We start from the raw sequence: 22352 nt of genomic DNA on the forward strand, positions 1-22352 counted from the left end.
GTGACCACCCTGCCCCACTCAGCCCTGGGGGCTCTGGGCTGGGGGCTGAGGGTCAAACGGGGAGGGTACCTTTTCTCCAGCCGGGCAGGAGCAGTTGATGGTCTTCAAAAACCCGATTTGTTCACTGCCCACGGTGGGAGGCCGCTGGGGTGGGGGCGAAGGCTCCGTTAGCACAGTCACCTGGCACTGAAAGGAAATCCCAGTGGGTTAGAACCTGGCTCTTGACTCTGCACAGAGCCCCGGCAGGGGAGCACGCAACGGGAGCCAGGAACCCAAGGAGCCTGCACTTGAGCGGTGGGGGGGAGGTCGGGTCATGTCTGGCCGCAGGTCCTGGGCTCCTGAGGCCTTGGAGTCAGAAGGGCCTGGGCCGACCTGCTCTCAGCCGCTGGCCTCTCAGCAACTGCAGGCACTGCTAACCCCTCTGGGCCTCAGTGTTACGCTCTGCAGAATGGGGGTAAGGGTGTGTCTATCTTGATGCACAATGAGGAGGAGTCAGTGGGACAGCTCAGTGTCTGACCCCCAGCAGGTGCTTGGTAATGTCCTCTTTCCCTACCACCACCTCTACCCCTCCCACCTCTCTGCTCTCATGGACCCTTACCTGACCTCCTTCTCTTCCTCAGTCCAGAGTCAGGCCTGTGTGACTCTAAACCCCGAGCGCTGGCGGCTTCCATCACCACATCCAGAGCACGGGGCCCACTGAGCACCGTGCGAGGACCTCAGCCCTCAGCCCTGGGAACAGGCCCTGTCACTAAGCCCACCCTCCAAGCAGCCTTGGGACCGGGTTTTGCTAGAGAGGTTGGAGAGAGAGAGCCTGGAAGGGGGCAGAAGTGGAGAGGTCCCAGGGGGAGGCTGACCTGCCTCGAGGGTCAGGGGGAAAAACTCTGGTCTCTCTTGAACTTCCCAGTCCTGCCTGCGAGCTGCCTCCTCCCCTCTGCCGACCAGACCAAGGTGCCTCGGTCTCCCCTGCTCTGATCACGGGTCAGTCCCTCCCACGGCCATGCTGCCAGCCTCTGTCTGTTCTCCCTGCAGCCGGGCCCCAGCACTCGGCCTGCAGCCTGAGGGCACTGACTGAGGCCAGGACCACTGCAGCCCCACCGGGGGCCTGCATGACTCCCAACCCACACCCCGGGTGCCCAGGAAACGGAGCCCTTTCAGGCCACATTCCGAAGGTGGGCACACCCCGGCCCCTGGATGCCGGTTCCTAGGCCCTGGACACCCCTGTCCCTCTGAGTTTCCTCCCCTCCTCTGCGTGCAGGAGTCTGCTCACCGGGCCTGAGGGGATGTCACAGCAAGTCTCCAATTCCGCGTGTCGGGAGTCACAGTAAATCACAATCCGCTGCAGGTCAAACTGGAAAGGATAACGAGGATGGGGGTGAGTCCCGGGGGACTTAGCAGCCCGAAGCCCCCATGGTTCCAGCAGGCCCCACCTCCTCCTCGGGGTCCCTTCTGGTCTGACCCGGGCCACCCCCCGCCCTGGGCTGAGCTCCAGGGGGAGCCTATGTGTCACCTACTTGCGCGCCCTTCTAGAAGTGACAGCCCCAAGTGCAAGGAGGTTGGAGGCGGCAGGTTAGGCCCCCCCGTCACTGCCACCGCGTTTATTTAGAGCTCCTTTCAGGGCGCTCTCACCACGGTCTCTGGAAGCCTCCGAAAGTACCTCACGCCCAACCCACAGGGCATCTCCACGCGGCTGCGCAAGTCAACTTTGTACAGTAAATGTGCCTCCCTCACCCCCTTTAATACCGCAGTCCCTCAACACAACTTACAAGGGTTTTGGTGTGCAGCATGCACACACATGCACACACATGCACACACACACACGGACACATACACACGTCTGCACCCACACAATACACACGTGCACGCACAGATGAACACACACACGTGCACGCAGGCACACATATGCGTCTGCACACACACCCATACAACACACACGTACGTGCAAGCATGTGCAATATGCACACACCCACACAACACACACGTGTGATGCACATACAACACGTGTATATGTGCACATGCACACACAGGCCCACACAGGCCCACGCATACACACGTGCACACACAGTCTGCACAGAAAGCCTGGGCCTTCTCTGGGACGCTTGGGTCCCCCAGCACCTGGCTCTGCCTGCTTTTCCAGGGGTGCTTCCCCTCACTCCGCACTCACATCCCACAGCACCCAACCTCCTGGCTTCCCACATCCGTGCGTTTACACGGGGTCCCTCATCTAGGAAACTCCCTGAAAACCCAGCGAACTCCTAGTCACCTCCCCAGACCATGCTGCCCTCACCTCCACAAGTGCCACCTGAGTGCAGGCCCCATCGCCTGTCACTTTATGTCCCCTGCCGCGAAACATCTTTGTGCACGTTTCTTAGTTTACTTTTCAAAACCTGCTTCCCTGCCAGCACGTAGACCCCATGAGGCATCTCTTCTCCCCTGTCTTCCCGCTGGATCCCCAACACCAGAACCGTTTCTGGCACCCGGCAGAGTCCCAGAGGCCCAGAATGAATGGTTGGAAGGATGCATGGGTGTATGCACACACATCTGTCGAGGGAACTTGAGCCGAACCAGCGAATAGAGGGATGCTTATTTTACTAAACATGGGTGCTACGTGCCCCTGGCCTTGTGCCTCCCTTTACCCTCCTCTGGCTGGCCTATGCTGCAGCTGGAGGGCCCCAGCGAACCCGCCATGCGGCTGCTCAGTGCTTGGCCTCATCCTGCTGGCTCTAGAAGGTGCCCCGGGGATATAACCCCCCCACCCCACAGTTCAGTTAACAATCCCATCCGTCTGTCTGTTTTACTTCCTGTGAGACGCCAGCCCGCAGAACAGGAGAAAATGACAAAACATACAGTCGTGCTTTTGAACAAAGCCCATTTTCAAGACAGGGTCCTGCTTTCTTCATTAGCAAACACATACCCAGCAGCTGGTCCGTTTGGCAAGGCTGTGAGGACAGGGCCGGGGAAGAAAGACAGACGCGCAGGGTCACGGTCAGAGCACAGACACCCGGGCCTGGCAGAGGTTCCCAGGTGGCTGAGAGGGTCTGGGAGCCAGAGGGACCCCTTTCCGGCCACCTGAAGTCCCATCATTCTCTGGCCACCCTGCTCCTGCGTCTGGTCTCCTCCCTCCACCAAGCCAGGAACCTACCCGCTGACGTCCCTCTGGCCCCCACTCGACTCTCAGCTCTCTGCTCACATTGATGCTCTCAGTAACTCTGTCTGAACGACAGCCTAGGTGGTCTTCCCTGGCCCGGCTTTCCTTCAGGGTCCACCACCTGCAGCTTGGTGACCCTTCTCTGGCTGCACCGGGGTAACCGGCTAGGGAGTGCAGGGAGCTTGAAATCTGGTTTGGGTCCCAGCCCTACTCCTCTCGTCACAGCTGGTCAAGGCACGCCAACCCAAGCCTCTGTGTCCTCTGCTGTAGGGTGAAGGCGGTAACGCACCCTCGCAGGACTGGGTGAGGACCAGGTGAGGCACAGAGGCATGTGGGGGTCACAGGGAGAGCTGCAGCCGTGCTGTGGTCTCTCTGGCTGTGTCCAAGGCCCTGGACCACCCCATGCTTTTGCAAGATTGACAACAGGCTGAGGAATTTATTGATTCTCCTGCCACATACTTCATTAGGATTTGTTTTCAAGCTAGAAACCCAGCTGGAAATGGGAAATGGGTGTGGTATTCTGTTGACAAATGTCAGAGGTTCTGGGATTCCCAGTATGGCATACAAAGTGGACACTCGGCTAATGGCGTGGTCAAAGGAGAGAAAGGGACCCGCCGAGCCCCCAGACTCCACACTGGGGGTGCAAAAGGCCAATTAAGGGCCTAATGCGACCATCGAAGGTGAGAGTCAGGCAGGACGCACACCCAGGGTCCCAGACACCCAGTAAAGGACAGAACCCACAAGCAGACTGTGAAGCCGCTTACCCACTTGGCCATTCTGGGCAAGTTATTGAACCTCTCTGTGCCCGCACCTCCTTGCTAACAACGTGGGGGCGCCTGGGTGGCTCAGCCGGTAAAGCATCCGACTCTTGGTCATGATCTCAGGGTCAGGAGGCCGAGCTCCACGTCGGGCTCTGTGCTGACCGTGAGGAAACTGCTTGGGATTCTCTCTCTCCCCTTCTCTCCCTGCCCCTCCCCCACTTGCGCTCAAGCCCTGTCTCTGTCTCTCTCAAAATAAATAAATAAACATTTAAATATAAACAAATCAATGGGGACAATGGGGCGAATGAGCTCTCGGGGCTGCAATGTGGATGAACCCAGGGAGCACGAGGGCACAGTGGGCAGGACCAGGCAAAGTGCGAGTGAGGTGTCTCTGCTCCAGACCAGCGCTTAGGGCGCAGACGCCAGGTGGGGGTGCCTGCCGGACCCCCAAACTGGCACGATGGAAGGAGGACAAGAGCGCCAACAGGTGTGCTGGTCCCTGCGGTCCTCCCATGCTAGACGCTGACCGTGGCTTGGGGGCCTGCTCTAGAGCAGCCGGGCAGGCAGCCCTAGAGACCCAGGTGCCGACCCTGCGGAGGAGGGTGGCGGGTGCTGGTCCCCAGCACCAGCACCAGCCAGGAGATGGCTCCGGACAGGTGGAGGGTGGGAGAGGTGAATCCCTCTGGTCTCCGAGAGGGAGAATGCTCCTCACTGACCAACTCGGGAGACCGGCAGAGGCCTGGGACACAGGGAAGGGGAGGCCGGCGGGGCCTCTGGACAGGGATGGGGAAGGGCCCCCCACCCTGGCATCGCGAGCATCCCAGACAAGCTCCACCCTCAGGGCCCAGGATCGCCCCTCCCCACCCCTACTCCGATCCCCAGCTCTCCCCCAGCTGGATGGCACCCTCACCGCATCCCCCTGCCTACATGCCCGTCGGCTCCCTTGGCCATTCCTCTTGAACCCCCCACCCTCAGCGGGAGGCACCAGGAACCTCACTATCCCTGAGGAGGCCCCCAGCCGCTGGGCCTCTCACTGCTCCCTAACCGCCCACCCCTCCTTCCTCTACATCCACCTGCTCCCTGCAGCCCCAAGGAACATCTTCAGATGCAACGCTGAGCTTTCCCTGCCCTACCTCTGCCCTTTCCACAGGCTTCACCGACAGGCTGCTCCGAAGACCCATCCTGCCTCACCCCACACTGGCCCAGGGCTGGCAGGGACGGGGGTGCTTAAGCAAACCAGCTACTGTCTCTGAGCTGGACTCTTCACCTGTAGCACAGGAGCAATGCCCCCTCCGTGGCGTGTGGGGAGGGTTAAAGGGGTCGTGCTTGTGACAATAACACACACTCTGACGGGGACTGGCATGACCGTACTTGTATCGTGCACACGCCACAGCTCTGTCTTCGCCAGGCCCCGACGCCCGTGGTCTTAGCCAAGGCGTGGTTTGCAGGTGGGCATTGAAGACGGGCTGTCTGAGCAGAAATCCCAACTCTGCCATGTTTTGGCTCTGCGACCTGAGAAAACCCAGGACATTTCTCAAGGAGCGTCCTTCTCCCCGGCCGTGAACTGAGGTGTTCGTGGTGTCTGCTTCCTAAGGTTGGGAGGCAGCCTGGATCGGACGCGGGGTGGGGGCACGAAGGGGCGGGCACACCGTGATGCTCTCAGCTGGAATTTGCAGCAGTCTGAGTGACGATTTTGGTAGCTTTACTTGCTTTTAGGATTTTCTTTCTCTGCTTTGGGCCCACGTCTACTATCTTATTTCACCCTGTCAGCAGCGACATACGGAAAGCATCAGCCTGGTTTCCATTGCAGAGGTCAAAGGAGCAAGTAGGCACAGCCGAGATCGCTTCCGTGCGTGACCACGGCAGGACCACTCGAGGGCACTGGAGGTGGACACGCGCGGGCACGGCTCGTGGGTGCCGCCTGCCTCCCTCCGCCCCGTCTCTCCTCTGCCCTACTCCCTCTGGCCAGCCTTCTCTGGCCTTCATTTTAAGGAATCTGTACATACTGGCAATGTTCACAATCTCTTCTTCAGCTAACAATGCAAGTTGTAAGAGACTTTCTAACGTTGTTTATGGTGCTTTTTTTGGCCATAACACCATTTCTTGAATCTTGAGGTGTTCAAAATTACTCAATTTTTTAGCTTATGGTTTGTGCTTGACAGATAAGGAAACAATATTCACAACGTATAATAAATATGCAATTCATATTCAGAATATATACGTATTATCTAGAAGTCATTAGAAAAAAAAACCACACAGCATAATCATAAAAACAGGCAAATGCTACGGGCATCCCCAATCACCGAGGGGATGTCAAGTGGGCAATCAAATACACAGGATGGCTATTTGCGGCAGAAGCAGGGAAATACAGGTGGAAAAGACAAAAAAATACCATCATATGCCCATCAGATCGACAAAACAAAAAACATTTAAAAATAAAATACATCAGGGCATCTGCTTGGCTCAGTAGGTGGCTGGCTTAGTCTTGATCTCGGGGTTGTGGGTTCAAGCCCCACGTTGCACGTAGAGATTGTTTAAAAATAAAATCTTTTAAAAAATAAAATATATTCAATATACCAGTGAGGACTTAAGAAAATAGGACTGTTGTACATCAGTGGTAGGCATATAAATGTTCAGGCACTTTGCTGAGAAATTTACATTATGTGCGAAAGTCAAAAATGGTTTACCTTACAACCTAATCCCTGATCGTAAGGGCACATGCCCCAGTGGAACCCTATCAGCTGGTCTACAGCTCAAACTCGACGGGCAGGTGTGCTCCTCATGAGGAAAGTGTCCTTGGACACATGGCACCATGTTCAAGACCCAAGTCTTGCTGATTAGGACGGGGAAGCATCAGTAAGTAAACACAACGTGTAATAAAGTGTATCGAAGCAGCTAGAAGAAAGAAGAAAAGCTTTGACCCATCCTCTTAGGAAGAAAAGCAAAAAGCAATTTTAGGATTGCCTACATTTAGGATTTAGGATAACCACGGATCGTTTGCAGAAACTCCAAAGAACTGAGCTCACCTCCAACAACACCATCTTCGATAACAGACACGCGTGAGAGCGTAAGAAAGGATAAGAGGTGGTTTTGGAGAGAGAGCTATCCCAAATCGTGATCTGATTACTCCTTGGGAGGCGGATGCTCCTGCTGTGGCAGGTAAGGATGCCTGGGCTCGAAGGGATCGCACGCAGGGAGTGTCAGCACCCTTCGCATGTGCATCTTAGGGCCGTGCACTTACGGTGCCCGTGTCTATGTGCACGGAGGTGCGGAGGCAGCTCCAGAGGAAAGAAATACAAATTAAGGGAAAAAGAAAAAGAGAGGAGAGAAAAGGGGGCGGGAAGAGCAGAAAGAAAGAACACTGATGGAAGGACACGGGAGGACACTGGTACCATTACCGAGTTATCACCGCTTGTCATCCCCGGGCAGTGCACGGAGGACAATTTTTTTTTTTTTTTTACTTATTTTGCATATACTGTGTTTTCCAGATTTTCTACAATCAGACAAGAAAGCAAAAAAAAAAAAAAGCCTCTAGTTAAATACACAGGGAACTTTAGAATTCTCCGTACCTACTACCTACAGATACATATGCAGACAGATGTCCCCATGGCTGGGGACAGCACCTGGTACACAGCATGTGCTCAATATACATGTGAAAAATGACCAGATGAATGAAGAACTGAATGCATGAATGAATGAAGGGGACCCTGGGTCCCAACACAGTTTCTGAGGTGGGGTCCTCCCTCCTACAGCAGTCCAAGGTGACGTCTTGACAAATGAAACGGACAAGTCTGGGGGAGGCAAGGGCACTTGACTCCCAAGGCTTCCTTCCCCTGGTGACCCCAGGACCTTGGGCGCAGGAGCCTCCCCCCTCCCCGCATCCCGGTACTCACGTCGATGGGCACGCTGTCATACAGGCGCTTGCCAATCACGGTCTTGCCCTGGATGTCAATGTTCTCCCGCTCCTCGATGGGCAGCGTCTGCACCAGCACACAGTCGATGTACAGGGAGACGTTCTGGGCCTGGATGCTCAGGGCGATCTTGTGCCAGTCCCGGTCAAAGAGGTCACTGACCCGGGGGCCTTGGAACACCACCCTCACGGCGTCCTTCATGGCGCCCACGGCATCGTACTCCACTGCCTTGTTCTCGCCATCCAGCCGGATGGAGACCTGGGGAGCAGAGGACCACAGGCTCCCTGAGCTGCACGGGAGCGACCCAAGGGGAGAGAGGGCGAGGGGGGAGAGGGCTGCAGAATCCCGAGTCACGTCCTGGCCGTGACCCTCTCCGCTGGGCAACCTTGGGCAAAGCCTCAGTTCCCTCCTCAGCCCTGGTGCCAATTTGCAGGCTGTCCTAAGCCTGCACTGGGCATGCAATAATTGGGCTCCACCTGAATCCAGGGGCCACAACCCCGTGCCTGGTGGCACCATGCAGGACGAGCACTTCTGTGACTCTGCGAGACAACTCACGCCAAAGCACTCGAGTCCCGAGACCAGTGAGAAACCCCGGCTGGTTTCCGTAAAACCCTGGGCTGGCCAAACAGAACGTGCCCAGCCAGATGCCAGGCTGAGACCCCACACTGTCTCCCACCGTGGGGATGAAACTGAAGCCCCAGGAGGATAAAGTTCCTTAGGGGCAGGACTCACGAATCTTCACATTCACTGGAGGACGCCCCGCCCTTTGCAAAATGCCTGGGAAATTCTGGAAGAAAGTTTTACTTTTGTTGTTCTTTGAATGAATGAATGAATGAATGAATGAATGAATGGACACTCCCTCATGCTTCCTCCCTTACACGTATTCACTGAGCACCATCTGCAACAGGCAAGCAAGGTGCCTGGTGTCAGCAATATGACAGTGTGAAACACAGACACATGAAGGTAAGGTGGATTTCTACATGTAACGTAAAGAGAGAAGAATTCACGGGGTGCCTGGGTGGCTCAGTCGGTTAACTGTCCCACTCTTGCTTTCGGCTCAGGTCACGATCTCAAGGTTCATGGGTTTGAGCCCTGCATCGGGCTCTGCGTAGACAGAGCAGAGCCTGCTTGGGATTCTCTCTCTCTCCCTCTCTCTCTGCCTCTCCCATGCTCTCTCTCTCTCTCTCTCAAATAGATGAATGAACTTAAAACAAATTTAGCCTTCATTAAAAAAAAAAAAGTATTCATCAGCGAGTGAAGGAATGAATATATTCTTGCGCCCCCCCCCCCCCCCCCGTGGGACCAGTCTTCATGTGCCCTGACACCCATGCTCCACCCCTCCCTGCCTAGCTCTGGCACCCCAAGTCTGACCTCTAAGGACTCCTGCACCTGGGCTCCTGTGCCCTTTGGCTTCTCATCAGCGTGGCCCATGGGAAGCCCACGGCATGGAGACCTTAGGCAGGAAGACAGGGTCTGGGGCCTGATTCCCTGCGGTGTGGCTGTGTCCATCCACACACCAAGGCCACGTGAGGACTCGCTCTCCTCCATGGCTCCAGAACCCACGGCCTCCAGGAACCACCAACCTTCCCTGCCCAGGCCGCCTAGGTGCCGCTTCCTGCTGTTACTAATCCCAGGACGCACCTCAGTATCCCTTGTCGGCTTCTTTAACTGTGACCCCTAACCTCATCATCAACCTTAACCCTGGCCGCTTTCTTAAAACCCTCTCCCAAAACTGGGGCTGTCGGCTGTCTGCCTACACCCGAACCGGCAAGTCATTTTTGAGCTGTGTGTCCTCGGGCAAGTGATTTAACCTCTCTGTGCCATTTCCCCGTTCATAAAATGGCGCCAATGATGGCACCTATATCACCAAGTCATTATGAGGATTAAGTGAATCAACATGGTGTATGTAAAACACTTATGCAGCGTTGACCATATTCCAGGTGCTGCTCTGAGTATTAGCCATAATGAAAAAGGGACTAAATTGAAAGGCATCACGCAGTGGAAGCCTTCTCCGACTCACTCACTCACTCTCTCTCTCTTTCTCTCTCTCTCTCTCTCACACACACACACACACACACACAGAGTTGGATTCCAGCCTGCTCACGTGCTCTCCACCCGCTTGTTCCATTCACTTGTTACCGTTCTCAGAGTGCTTGGTCAGTGTTCATTTCTCTTGCTCGCCTGTTTCCTGACTGTCCTGCCCCATCCTTGTAAGCAGGCACTTTGTCTCTCTTGCCCTCTCTTCAGGGGTGAGGACAACACTCAGCACATAGTGCCACTCCCCCCAAAAAAAGGTACTGAATGAGTGAATGAGAGCCCTCAGGTTAAAGGAAGGTGCCCACGCACTGCTGGGCATCGGCCACAGCTCTTGTAACACCACCCAGGTGCTCTGGTTTCTCTTTCTGGGCCCCACGTGACCTCCGGACAGTGGAGGGGGGAGATTTGGGGGTTTTTTTTGCACTGCGTGCTGTGTTGGTAAAACACAGAAAACTATGAACCCTGGCCAACAATCTAGTACACTTCTAATCCTCATACCCTAATATTTCTATTATTAAACGTGGTCTTCTGTTTCTAGAAAGTGCTTTCCCATGTTTGAGTCCTGGGTCCCTGAACCACCGCGGGAGCCTCATGAGGACACGGCTTTCCCTTCAGGATGTAAATTTCTTTGGAAGACACAGAGCACGGAGTGGCGCCTGGCAGGCCAGAGTCCTGTGTCTACCAGGGCCAGCTGGGGACCTCAGGAAGGCACCTCAAGGCTCAGATCCATCAGCAAATCCTACCGGATCTGGCTTCAAAATACATCCAGGATCTGACCATTTCCACCCAGTTTAGTGTTACTAGCAGTCTGGGTCAATATCATCCTTTGCTTCAATGACTACAGCAGTCTCCAAATCGGTCTTCCTGTTTTGGACCTGCCCACCTCCCAGAGCCTGGGCTCAAACAGAAGTCCCTCCACTGCTTACAAGGAACCTTGTCCCCTCCCAAAACCTCTGGAGCCTCATCTCTGATGTGCGGGGCCAGCCTCCTTCCTGTCCCTCGATCGTATCTGGAATGAGTGGATGACAAGTGAGGAGAACACCAACGCGAGTGTGGTTGGAAACACTAAATGCAGTGATGGATAGATACAAAGATCTAGGTCTGCAGGACTAAGAGAATCACAGCATTCCGCCTACACATCCCTTCCGGCAGGCCTCTGTCCATCTTCCCTCTTCCCTGTGTCTGGCCAGTATGCCCCCCGGGGCAAGAAGGGGCCACCCTCAGACCGCCAGGGAACCGTGCTCCATCAAGGCTCGCTCAATGAAATCGAAACGCCAGGTGCCTCTTTGCAGATGAGCCTGAGGTCCTCCGAGGCGGGCCATCTCTGCACGGCTCTGTAGTGTCCCAGCCCATGGCTCATTCCGGAAAGAGGAGGGGGGGTGACGCAGACACGGCAGACAGCAATCCCACACAGCTCTGCAAATGCCATGAGGGAAGAGAACCCAGACGAGGGGGCGGGGGTTTGCCCCGCAAGAATGCATGGCGGGGGCCCAGTCCCACTGCACCAGACCCTGCGAAATTGGAGAAGGAAGACCCACGTGCCGGAGGTGGATGTGACTGAGAGACACCATGAGCTGCCTGCCCTCCAGACAACTGGCCTCTGGAGAGGAGCCTCATCTGTTCCATCCAGCCTCCCACACTCAGGAAATCAGGGCACTCAGCCGTCAGGGTCGAAAACGTTTCGCATCTCAGTCTGACCAGGGATGCTCTGGAAACATCATTTAGCAGGACGGAGGGAGACAGGAGCCAGCTGGGCACGGTGGATAAGAGACAGACGCGGAGCTGGGCTCCCTGGGTTCAAATCCCTCTTTTCCTTCAGGCAGGGGACAAACCACACATACTCAGTCCCCTCCTGGCAAGATGGCAACAGGCTGGGAAGAAGACCCACAGCCTCGATGTACGAAGTGCCCAGGACGGTCTCTTGCCCCTACAGAGAGCAGGGGTGCATCAACGAGCCCGTGCAGCATCGGAGTCCAGCCCTCACCACGGTACACGGTCCGGCCCGCAGCTCGCCATGTGGAGCAGCGTGTCCTCTGGCCACAGCCCACGAGTGTGGCCACTGGGGTCCAGTTGAGCACGTTTCCATTTCAGCCTCAAATGAAAATACAGACCGTGTCCGCCCGCTGAAGAGGAGTACGTCTTCAAAAGGGGACAAGGGTAAATGACGAAGATGGGGACGGTCCCTGCACTGGGGATTTGGCAAGGGCACAAAACTCAGTGTCGCCTGCAACTCAAACCAGCGTGTTATGCCAATGGCTCTGACTTTGAGACCCCGCTTCCTGACTTGGCTGCGTGCCGCTGGTGAGTTGTTCTACCTTCGAGGGGGCGGAAAGACAAAACGCACCTGAGATGGCCAAGAACGGCACTCGGGGTAAGAGCAGAATGGCGTAAGAAGGGAAGCAATGTAACACATGGTCACATAAGAGGCGTTGTTCCAGATGCACGAGAGACGTGGCTCACCCCACCTTCCCCAACCACCCGTGGCAGCTGTTTCCACGTGACCGCGAGGAGCATCAGGACTCAGGACGCTAAGCTCACATGTCTCAGGCCCACACCAAGAAAGGCACAGACACAAGATCTGAACCCAGGACTAGCTGACCCTGAGCTACGTCTTCCGCTATATCATGAGCTGTGCCGCTCTAACAGAGCCACCTCCCTGGTTTGGCTGAGCACCTGTAGGGCAGGAAGGGACGAGGTCTCCTGCCTCCCCCCACCCAGAGTGCCAGGAACAGACCTGCCCTCAGGGAAAGAAGCCACGTCTCTCTGGGGCTTCATACACCAGACTCGTGATCTCCTGGGCCCAGGATGGATGGCCCTGGAGAAAACATGGCGGATGACACCATCCCCACGAGAAGGAAACAGAAAGCTTCCGGCCCCTGAGACACGGCCGCTCCTACCTGTGGGATCCCGTACTGGTCAATGACCTGCCAGATGTACCAGTCTTCTTTCCGAGACGTTTTCCTGAACCGGAAGGTGGTGACGAAGGCATACTCATCAGGCAAACCTTGTGTGAACACATCCCTGGAGGGGGACGGAGAAGGACGACAGTGGGCTTAGCAATGAGCGTGCGGGCTGCAAGGGACGATCTCTCACGCTTCCCGAGAGCAGGTGCCCCGTGGGTCAGTACGTCCTGCCGAATGACCTCCCGAGCATCTCTAACATCCACCTTCTCACCTGTCTTTACTGCCTCCTTCGATCGGGGCCTTGAGATGAGCCTCTGTAGACCTTTGCTGTGGCCCCTTCACTGTCTCCCCAGGCCTTCAAATGTACCCCCTTGGTGCATGTAAGCCTCCCTGACTCGACCATCACCATTCGACAAAATCAGTGTTAGACTCTAAGCTGCCACCCACCCACCCTTCGGGTCAAATGCAGCCGAACGTACCCGTCTTCTCCCCCTGCCTGCTCCTTCTCAGCAGGGCCCAGCTGCTGTGTCTCATGCTGCATGGTCCCCTACCCTGTGCCCCAGGATATCCTCCCGTCTCCACGGAGCAGAGCCCCAGGTCCCTGCCCAGCGTGGGGAGCCAGGCCCTCATCTGGGGGGACTTCAGCTCCCCTCAGCTCTGCCCAGAGGGTCCCGTTCCTGTCTTTGCCCTCCACGCTCAGAATGAAAACTGTTGAGGGATGTCTGGGTGGCTCAGTCGGTAGGGTGTCTGACTTTGGCTCAGGTCATGATCTCATGGTTCGTGAGTTTGAGCCCCTTGTCGGGCTCTGTGCTGACAGTGTGGAGCCTGCTTGGGATTCTCTCTCTCTCTCTCTCTCTCTCTCTCTCTCTCTCTCTCTGCCCCTCCCCTGCTCACTCTCTCTCTGTCTCTCTCAAAATAAATGAATACTTAAAAAAATAATGAAAAATCAAAAAGAATAAATAAAAACTTTTAAAAAAGAAAAAGAATGAAAACTGTTCGTCACAGGAGTTACAAAGGAGGTGATCTGATCATCACGTTGTAGCTGAGGGTTAACAGGGCGCAATCTGGCTGGTAGGTGGCTGGGCAGAGACCCACACGGAGAGGGGGCCCTGTCCCCAGAGCTCTTCCCTTAACCATTCACTGGTGGCACCCTCACCCCAAAGAACCTGGCCGCATTGGGACCACGTCCTGCTCTAGGGGCAGGGACCTGCCTGGGGACTGCAGGGCACTGACTTCTCCAATGGAGGGGGTGGAAGTCGTCTGGCCAGAAAGCCGGGAAGGGAAATGAGGAGGCGTCTGGGTTCCTGGTTCCCAGCTCGCAGACCCTCTGGGACCCCTGATTTGGCTGCAGAGCCTGTGAGCACAGACTGGTCTCCTTGTGGGATTCTCGGTTCTCAGATCCAAGCTGGGAGGGAGCCCCCGCTGTTCAGAGTCATTCTCTGAGCCGGGATTTCACCCAGTTCACCTCCAGGCACTAGGAGCAGCCTGTCACTCAGCAACGGGCCCCCAAAGAACTGAGGGGTGAGGATGGTGGCTGTCCCCACAGGGAGAAGATGGGCCTTTCTCACCTGACTGCACAGACATGGGCTTTGCTGCCACAATAGACACTGCGTTTCATCTCATTTTTCTTCTGATTTCAGTAATGAGTCAAACCACGGAACTGTTTTTTTTCAAACACACCTTTTTCTTACACTTTTGAAACAACACATATCTGTGCACGTTTGACATCTATATACACATAGATAAATACAGATGGATCCTTGCAGATAAGCAGATCTATGTAGCACAGATCTACAAATCTGTATCTATATTTGTCTCTCTATATTTAGATAAAGAGAGAGAGACCAGGACTTTTTCTGAGGACATTTATATAAACATAAGCACCCATACAAGCATATATAGCTTATGAGAAAGGTATTATGATCAGGAAGGGGGAATGGGCATTGACAGAGAATATCTAAAGGAAACAAAAGTGGCCCAAACCAATCCCTTCCACAAGTAACACAGAAGATAACAAGATCACAATGGGAAACACAAACGCCATGGAGATGGACGACCCGACTTTGTGCCAACTTCTGCCTCGTACGCACCCCATGATGGTGGACACACGACTATCCCACTTACAGTCTCCGTCGTCACATGGCAAAAATGATGACAATAATACCTGCCTTGCTCCCCTGACCCACCGTAATGAGAAATAAATTAGACAAGGTGTGTAAACTGCCCATTAAACATTATACATGTGAGAAAAACATTAATATTGAAAGTGACACCCCTTTTCGTATGCACACAATTCACCTGCAAATAAAAAATTACACCTGTCTATATATTTGTGCATGAATCTAAAGCTTTAAAAATTACAAGAATGCTATTCTCCCTTGAAATATCAGAGCTTCTGGGGCGCCTGGGTGGCTCAGTCGGTTGAGTGTCCGACTTTGGCTCAGGTCATGATCTCACAGCTCGTGAGTTCAACCCCCGCCTCAGGCTCTGTGCTGACAGCTCAGAGCCTGGAGCCTGCTTCTGCTCCTGTGTCTCCCTCTCGCTCTGCCCCTAACCCACTCGCATTCTGTCTCTGTCTCTCTCAAAAAAAAAAAATAAATAAAAAAAAATAAACATTAATAAAAAAAGAAATATCAGAGCTTCTTTGGGTCTGATTTTGTTTCCCACGTTTTGCAACTAAAACAAACTTGGGGGACATCTGGGCAGCTCTGTTGGTTAAGTTTCCAATCCCGGTTTCTGCTCAGGTCTTGATCTCATTATGTCATGAGTTCAAGCCCCAGATCTGGCTCTGTGTGGACAGTGCGGAGCCTGCTTGGGGTTCTCTCTCTCTTTCTCTCTGCCCCTCCCATGCTCATGCTGTCTCTCTCTCAAAAATAAATCAACTTAACAAGAAAAAAAAAAGCAACTTGGTACCATATAGAAATCCCCTCTCAGAAGGACTCAGTGTAATTGGAGCCCAGATCCACCGCTCCAGAAACGCCGCACAGATCAGCACCTGCAGCCATGATTCTGTTAGCTCCAAGGGTCTCATTGGAGACTTGCACTGTGTCTCTCTCAAAAATAAATTAACATTAAAAAAAAAAACAGAAGAAAACGCACACATCCAAATCCAGCTCTGTGGCCTGGTGTTCCCAGCTCACGTTTGCTGGGATCAGACCTAATGGGGCATTTTCACTAACTAGGGACGGACTGATGCATCCATCCATGCATTCCACAGATACTGAATGATCCCCTCCTCCAGGAAGAGCTCATTTTAATGCTGGCTCTGCAGCAGAGACCAGACTTAGCTCCCTCCTCAGGCTTCTTGCTGAGCAGAGAAGACAGTCTAAATGAGTAATTACACCATTAAGTAATTAGCTGCAACTTGGCCACTTTGTTTTATGCAGGAATGCAGGTTGGAATGAGACAAGATAGGGGGAGGCCTGAGGTCGTTTCGGAGGTGAGGAAAGGCATCTTTGAAAGCATCATGGTTCAGCACTGGTCTGAAGGACGAACAGGAAGTCTCAGATAGAAGGAAGAGCATGAACAAAGGCCCTGTGGTGGGTAGAAGGTGCCTAGAAGCTCCCCGAACAGAGAAAGAGGAGCCAGACAAGGAGCCAGGGGATAAGGCTGAGGCCAAAAAAGTAGGAATGGGTCGCATCACACACGGGACCTTTCTTGCCCTTGGGACACTTGGGAGCAATTAAGGAACTTTAATTGCTGGATGGAGAAGGAGAGTCATGATGAAATATCACTTCTGTTTTCAGAAGATCTGTCTGCCTCAAAGTGGGCAGAATGGAACGCTGACTTTGGTATCATCATCAGCCCTTGACCAGAGACCCAACAGGTGTCAGCCCCCGGACAAATGTGTGCTATAATCCTCTCAACAATTCTGCGGGGCAGAAACACTCACATCTGGTGAAAACAGGACACAGTTGAGGCACTGGGGCGTCCAATAACTTGTGTGAGGCCAGGCACCCAATAAACATTGAAACCGGGGTGCCAGTGGCCAAACCGACTACGTGAGGCTGGGCGGTGCTGTGCCTGACATGGACCGCAGTGGCTGGTCCAGAGGGGGCCCCACGTTACCTATGGCCATAAATGTTTGTTGTTTAACGAACTGACAGAAACACACATGCGTGCATGAATGATTAACGCCAAATCCATATGGAGAGAAGGGTACAGAAGGACCCAGGAACCGATAAAGACAACGGTGACAGATCTGCTAAGAAACAGGTTGCATTCCCAGGGCAGTGGCTCGGTCGCTTTGTCTCTGACCTCCCCAGGCGACCTCCCCAGGGCGCTGAGTAGTTTCAAGCCCCTCTCAGTGCTCAGTGTGCAACCACAGCTGCCTGGCCCCCTTCCCACGCTTTGCCAGCGTCCAGGGCAAGTCCCGAAGGAGAGGCGAGCACTCACTCTGTCCTCTGCACCACAGGGAAGGATCCCATCCGGACATAGGAACTCTGCGCTCCGTTGTCTCTCTTCCCCAGGATCTCCTTCACACGGAACAAATCCATCAGGTCAAAACCTGTCAAGGAGAAGAGCGGGGGTGAGTGGAGGGGAGGAGCCCGGGAGACCAGGGAGGGGAACACCGCTCCGCAAAGGGAGCTGCCCACCCTGCCTGAGGGGAGCGGGCGTGGATGTCAGCGGAGGGAACTGCTCAATACAATTCAGGAGAAAACATCAACAACAAAGTAAGGAGATGTGCGGCTTCCATTTCCAGTTGCGGGGAACATGCGGGAGAAACTGCAGACCCGAGTTTTCCAAAGAAATGGGAGGTGTCCTGGCTGCCCGGCCAGGGCAGGTGTTAGGAAACTCCCCCAGGAACACTTTGCAAAAAACACTTTGTTTGTTCTGTTCTGTTTTGGCTCTGAGAGAGGACCTCGTGTGCCCTGGTGATGTACGTAAAGGAAAAGTCATGACCTGAGCGCTGGGGGAGCTGGGGACGCGAGGGGGTGATCAGCTCGGGCACATGCCATGTGGACATCAGCCACTTGAACAGCACCGGCCACTTGTTCGTGAAGGGAGGGCAATGACACTCACGGCCATAGGGCGGCCACGAGAACTGCTCACGATGGACCCACCACCAGCAGCACGTCCTTACCACGTCCCCTACACGACTGTCCCGACTCGAGTCCCACAGGCCAGGACAGCGGGTTCTCAGAGGAGCCTGAGCACAGTGCCCACACCAAGGTGAAAACGTGGCCTACTGGCTCAAACTCTGTTCCTCGGGCAACGGGAAAGCTCACGCAGGTTGAAGGAAGCCAATGGAGGGCACGCGTGGGAGCACTCGTGTCTGCATCCCCAGGGCCAACACGACCCTGGGTCCGGGCGACACCTGAGCCACGAGACTTTAGGACGACTGTGGGGGATCTCCAACCTTCTAAGGTGCTGCCACAAGGTGAGGTCACAGGGCTTGTACGGTGATGATATATCCATCTTGTACCACTAAACCCTGCTGCTCAAAGCCTGGTGTAAGAAACAGCAGGGACAGGAAAGGTTTAGCACCGAATGAGAGTTAGAGTGGCAGACTTGGGCCGGTCTAGACTGTTCCTGACCACAGGGTCCTTGCTGTGTGACCTTAGGCAGGTTGCCTAATATCTCTGAGCACCAGTCTCATCATCTATAAAACCGGGGTTGTTTTAGAATGTACCTCATAGGATTGTATTGAAGCTCGAATAAGATACAAAGCTCTTCATAGGGCATCTACCATACAGGGGCCCACAGAGTAGTTTCTGTATCGATTATTTTCCCATGATAGCCTGGCCCATAGCACAAACTCATGACGCTGGACTTCCAGCTGGCAAGTGCGCTTTACCCTGGACAGACTATAAAGAGACAGCACCCAGCACCTGGAAGGTCAAATACTTGCGGGTTGAGCCCCACTTAGAGCTGTGTGACCTAGAGCGTGCATCTTAACCTTTCTGAGCTCATTACCTTTTGTGTCTCTGCACAGTTGGGATAGTAGCAGTGTGGGGCAGTGAAGGCTCTAGAACAGGGAATATTTGGGCTCAAACCCCTACTCCCACATTTCTTCTACCTGCTCAGTCTCAGACACGTTATTCAACCTCTCTGGGCCTCAATTTCCTCATCTGCCAAATGAGGACAAGAAATGCAGTCAGTGGGTGTGGGCAGGTGCAGCAGCCATCGTCTGGCAGAGAGCCCGTGGACAACACATTCTGGCTCTAATGACAAGCAGTGATACCGTGGGAGGCCACCCTGAGTTTTAAAGGAGAAAGTAAAGGGGCGCCTAGGTGGCTCAGTCGGTTAAGCGTCTGACTTCAGCTCAGGTCACGATCTCGCGGTTTGCGAGTTCGAGCCCCATGTTGGGATCAGTGCTGACAGCTCAGAGCCTGGAGCCTGCTTCCCATTCTGTGTCTCCCTCTCTCTCGGCCCCTCCCCTGCTCCCACTCTGTCTCAAAAATAAATAAACATTTAAAAAAATAAAGGAGAAAGTAGGTCAGCATATGCCTGGTGCATAGTAGGTGCTCACTAAATGTCAGGTGCCATAAACGGACTCTTCACTCTGAATGAGAAGGTAATCACTCTCCTATCCCATAGTAAGCTCTGAATAAACGCTCAGGGGTGGGGCTGGGTCACTTACCCCTCCCTGGAACCAGTTCTTTTATAGATCAAATGGGAGATCTGGGGGGAATTTGATCTTCTTTTGTGTTCTCAGCACTGATCACTATATATCATCTTTTCCCAATTCTCGCCATGACCGGAAAGAGCCGTCTCCTGATCATGCTGCATCATTTGCCTGCCAGAGAATTCAGAGATCCGGTTTTTCTGCACTAAAGAACCCCTCAGTTCAGCAAGGATGAGGCTGCCGGTAAGGTGGGGCTCCAAGTCAAAGCAGGGAGTGAACCCTAGGAACAACGTGCCTCAGGCATTCAGAGTGCCTCACACAGCCCAGGGCGCACCCTGCCCCCTCGCAGACTTCCAGCTGAGTGCTGTGGACTGAATGTGTCCCCCCAAAGCTCCTGTGTTGAAGCCTGACTCCCAACGTGATGGGTTTAGAAGGTGGGGGACCTGGGGGATGATGAGGCCACAAGGGTGGGGGGCCCCATGGGTGGTATCACTGCTCTTATAAAGGAGACCCTAAGACCTCCCTTGCCTTCCACCACCCGAGGACACTGAGAAGAAAGCCATGTATAAACCAGCCGGCAGGCCCTCACCAGATGCTATGTCTGCAGGTGCCTTGGTTTTGATTTCCCAGTTCCCAGAACCAGAAGATACAAAGTCCTGTTGCTTATATGCCACACAGTCCATGGTGTTTTTGTTCTCCTGGCCCAAAGGGACTAAGACACTTGAGTGGCTTTGAAGAAGTTGTCAGATCGTCTGAGTCTGTTTCCTTAACTGGGAAAGTGGAGAGAGTAATCCCTCGCAAGGCTGTCGTGGCATTTCGGTGAGGTGAGCCAACAGAGCGCCCCCAGGGAAGCTGCCACTTGGGAGTTGCTCGGTCAGTGTCAGCAGCCCTTGCTGGGGACCAGGAAGGGAACCTTTTGACTCATGTCCTCTGTGAAATCCCCAGGAGCCTCACAGCCTGGCAAGAGCTCCGCCACTTTTCCCGGAGCCCCACGACCGCCACCTGGTCGTAGAGGACCAAGCATGTGGCGGGGAGCAGCCCCTCTCCCGCAGGGGGCAGGTCAGGGCAGCAGATGTTGGGAGACACCTGCTGAGTGAATAAGGAGAGAAGCCCCCTTCTCTCACCCCCCGCCCTGCACTTCCGCGGGCCCGGCCACGGCCTCCTTAGCAGGGGCTGGGCACTGCTGTTCCAGAATTGCCTGGGGACAGAAGGCATCGGGTCCCTGCTGCTCTGGGCTCTACACCCCAGAGGGCCCGGGGGGCCCAGCTGGGAGCAGCTAGCAGAACTGACCACCCCTGTGCAAGGCCCTCTGAAGACACAAACGTCTGCCGCACGTGCTGGGCCCTGTACCCGGACGTGCCCCAGAGGCTGGGAAGCTCCGGGCAGCGGGAACGGCTGGGGGCCCGCCTGGGGACGGGGTGACTGGCCAAGAAGGCCCTGCAGGTTCCACGGACTAGACACCAAATGGCAAAGAGCCCGTCTGGGCCCCAGCAAGGCAGAACAAGCAGAGGAGGTTTTGGGGACAGTCCGTCCTGGGTCCGAAAGCTGGTGCAGCACTGGCCACGCGCACGGTCTGCGTCCTCTTGTCTCCTCTGCCGCCAAGGCGGGGATAACGGCCTGCCCCGCAGGCCGCCACCTCGAGGATCTCACACATTCCTGCAGGCAGGGCCGCGCTCAGCAGGTGCCTGTACCTGGCACACCCAGAGGCCCGGCGCCGGTGGGTCCCTGAGGGCTCTCTCATCTGTGAAACACTCTGATTGTCCTGCCTGCCTGGGGCGGTCCCTGCAGGGAGGTGATGGGGTTGGAGGAGTCAGGTTGTTGCTCAAGAGAAGCTGCCCCCAGTTAAGGGAAGGAAAGTGGGAGAGGGAGAGCATCTCAGTCAGACACATCGGACCCCATCCCTGCCCTTAGACTCTGCGGCTCCACAACGTGGGTGCAGGTACTAAGCCCCTCACAGCTCTCTGCCTCATCTGTGTGGGGCGGACGGCCACCACTCGGCAGGTGTCTGGCCCCTGGAGGCTCCCACGGAGCAGCGGCCTGTGTTCAGACAGCGTGCTTGCAATCTGGGTGACACGTGCCCAGAGACTTCCCCTCAACAGTGAGAACAGCAGAGTGGGCCTGCTCCCCTAGAGCTCTGTCAACGGTCCTTAGACACTGCCACCTTAAGCTGGGCTTCCCTTAAGCCATTACACGTGGGAGAATGTTTTTTTCCAGGTTTTGAAAAAGCAAGCATATGCTCTCCTTTCTGGTTCCACTTTTATGGGTTTCGATGAATAAAAATAAGGAATAAAAACAAAGACTTAAACACGACGAAGCTTTGAACAACAAGCAATTAACCCGGTGGTAACAAAAGGGCACCGAGAGAAAAGAGGAATTGCCTGCAATAAAGAAAAGGCTGGGAAGGAAAATGAAAAAACGTTCCCGAGGTAAATGGAACTCTGATGCGAGGCACCGCGTGATAAAGAAGCAATTGTTTAGTGCAGGAACTGCAGGGGTCCACCTCCCCCCAAATCACGGGGTCAGCTGAAACAGGTCGCATCAGCGACACCGTCAGCCATGGCCCAGGTCAACTGTGTGCACCTGCTCCACACCAGTGCCCACCGGGCTCCCCGCCCATCCTTCCAAGGTCTGCACTCAATGGACCTTTACTGGACTCCTCAGGCACGACGCTCACTCCCGGGTCTTTAGTGGGTCTGGCCAAGGCGCACAGGGCCCATCTAGGGACGTTTTCTCACCAGCTTGTGACCAATTTCATCCAGTTCATGCTTCTGCCTCTAAGGAAGCCAGGAGCTTCCGGTTTACTTATTTGCAGCACATTTTGTGGAAAGACAGAAGGATTCCCTGTTGGCTGTGCGGATCCCAATAATGAACAGGATAAATCCCAGCCTCCCCAAAATGTAGTGTCTAGAGAGAAGCAGACGCATAGATAAGCAGTGTCAGTGCTGTGGGTAAATGATTAGAAGGGAGAACTACAGGGCTTGTGCAGAAACACAAGGGATATCTCTCCCTTATCCCCCTGAAGAGCAG

General features: G+C 54.6%; 1 protein-coding gene across 1 annotated transcript in view; it reads right to left on the reverse strand.

Annotated features, from left to right (window-relative positions):
- Positions 1-22352, reverse strand: part of COL22A1 (collagen type XXII alpha 1 chain) — a 235627-nt gene that overhangs the window by 185475 nt on the left and 27800 nt on the right. The window contains exons 3-7 of the mRNA XM_047841976.1: positions 17153-17264; positions 12752-12875; positions 7800-8075; positions 1268-1348; positions 70-186 (exon numbers count right to left, since the gene is read on the reverse strand). Of these exons, the coding sequence (XP_047697932.1) occupies positions 70-186; positions 1268-1348; positions 7800-8075; positions 12752-12875; positions 17153-17264 (710 nt within the window). The remainder of the gene's footprint in view (positions 1-69; positions 187-1267; positions 1349-7799; positions 8076-12751; positions 12876-17152; positions 17265-22352) is intronic.

This window comes from Prionailurus viverrinus, chromosome F2, assembly GCF_022837055.1.
Source record: "Prionailurus viverrinus isolate Anna chromosome F2, UM_Priviv_1.0, whole genome shotgun sequence".
Taxonomy (NCBI): Eukaryota; Metazoa; Chordata; class Mammalia; order Carnivora; family Felidae; genus Prionailurus; species Prionailurus viverrinus.